This window comes from Echinops telfairi, unplaced genomic scaffold (genome assembly GCF_000313985.2).
Source record: "Echinops telfairi isolate 266 unplaced genomic scaffold, ASM31398v2 ScPeMD7_3;HRSCAF=10, whole genome shotgun sequence".
In the NCBI taxonomy this organism is placed as follows: Eukaryota; Metazoa; Chordata; class Mammalia; order Afrosoricida; family Tenrecidae; genus Echinops; species Echinops telfairi.
Window position 1 is genome coordinate 64,851,875 of NW_022103899.1, and position 1,721 is coordinate 64,853,595.

General features: G+C 64.1%; 1 protein-coding gene across 1 annotated transcript in view; it reads left to right on the forward strand.

Annotated features, from left to right (window-relative positions):
* The window catches only part of GAL3ST2 (galactose-3-O-sulfotransferase 2), a 24,380-nt gene that overhangs the window by 2,256 nt on the left and 20,403 nt on the right, over positions 1–1,721 (forward strand). The window contains exons 2-3 of the mRNA XM_045296442.1: positions 143–285; positions 1,319–1,484. Of these exons, the coding sequence (XP_045152377.1) occupies positions 143–285; positions 1,319–1,484 (309 nt within the window). The remainder of the gene's footprint in view (positions 1–142; positions 286–1,318; positions 1,485–1,721) is intronic.

Consider the following 1,721-nt stretch of genomic DNA (forward strand, 5'->3'; position numbering starts at 1 on the left):
AGGTATCAGGGGACAGTGAGGGGCAGGTGTGAAGGGACAGGTGCGGGGGCAGGTATCGGGGGACAGTGTGAGAGGCAGGTGCGGCGTACAGGCTGCTCTGACTGCCAGCTGCTCCCCTGACCGGCCCCCCCATCCCTTGCAGAGAGCCCCTTCTATGTGCTGGTGGAGACCTCGGGCTCCAGTGCAGACCACGACGGGGCCAAGCTGGCTGCCTTCCTCGAGCACGCGCTGGGCTCCGGCTCGGTCACAGACGGGACTGTGGCCACCGACGAGAGGAAGACCAAGGTGCTCTGTGGGCTGCTGGCCTTCCTTCCCCGGCCCCCACTCCCCTGCTGTCCACTCTGACAGACCAGCTGGCGGGAGGGAGGGAGCCGGTGGTGCCATGGTAATGTGTCGGCTGGGGACCACTAGCTGCTCCTCAGGGGGAACTGCCCTTGGGCTGCAGAATCATGGGTGGCCAGCAGAGGGCAGGAGCACGCAGGGAGAGGCTGGTGTGGAGTGGTGTGTGTGTGTGTGTGTGTGTGTGTGTGCATGCGTGTGCGCGCACACCATCTCAGGCTTGAGTCCCTGGCCACTGTCCAGGGGAAACCTCAGTCCCTTTCTGCTTTCCTTCATTCTCTGCCCGCTGCCTCCTCCCTCTTCACCCTGAGTCAGCTCTCCCCGTCTGGACACACCCTCCAGCACCCTGTCATGCCTTCTACCCACCCCTGCTCACAGGCTGTCCTCGGTGTCTGACCCGGGACTCTCTCAGATGGCAAGTGGGCAGCTTTCCTGCGTGGGCCTTGGCTGCCCATCTCTACCCCCGGGGTGAGGGGTGGGAGAGACTGGTTCCCACTGAACCTTCTAGTTTTCCCAGACTTTCCTATACTTCAGAGGTCCGTTGGGGGAGGGGACAAGAGTCTGCATTGGAACCAGACTCCCGGACTCCCGGACTCCCAGGGACCTGCTGGGGGTCAAGGTCATGGGCCAGGGGCCTTTTCCTGGCTCCCACTTTGGGAGGGTTATGGACCAGCTCCCCGAGGCCAGCCCCAGGTCTGGGGGCTGTGTGTGGGGGTCCTGCTTATTGTGCCTCCCCTGCAGGCTCTGTCAACTCAGCTGGTACCCCCCCACTCCCACCCCCGCTTTGATGTGCAGCCTCGTTGTTGGTTCTGGTGCTGGCCCTGAGGCTGGGCCACCTCCCACCTTGGTTCAGGCAGGCACGCAGTAGGTGGCGTGGACACCTGTGTTCGCCCACACCTCTGCCCCTCTCCGTTTCTCCCCTGTGATGTGGCACTAGCTACAGCCTGGTCCTGTACCATACTCATGCTCTTCCCCCCAGGTGTTGTGGGCCCTGCGGGAGCGGGTCACCGAGGCGCTGAGCCGAGACGGCTACGTGTACAAGTACGACCTCTCCCTGCCCGTGGATCGCCTCTACGACCTCGTGGTGGAGCTGCGTGCGCGCCTCGGGTCCCGAGCCAGGGCCGTGGTGGGCTACGGCCATCTGGGTGAGAGGCATGGGTGGAAGGGACCTTGGGGGATGGGTAGTGTCTGTGCTGCCACCATGCCCCCCACCGAGCAGGCACCTGGTCAGGACCCTCGTCACTGAGCAGGCATCGGGACAGGACTCCCCACACTGAGCAGGCACCTGGGCCAAGATCCTCCACCCATTGAGCAGACAGGTGCCTGAGCTGAAAGGGAAGCCTAGCTGTGTGCTGGGACCAGGACCCTCCAAGTCAGGCACG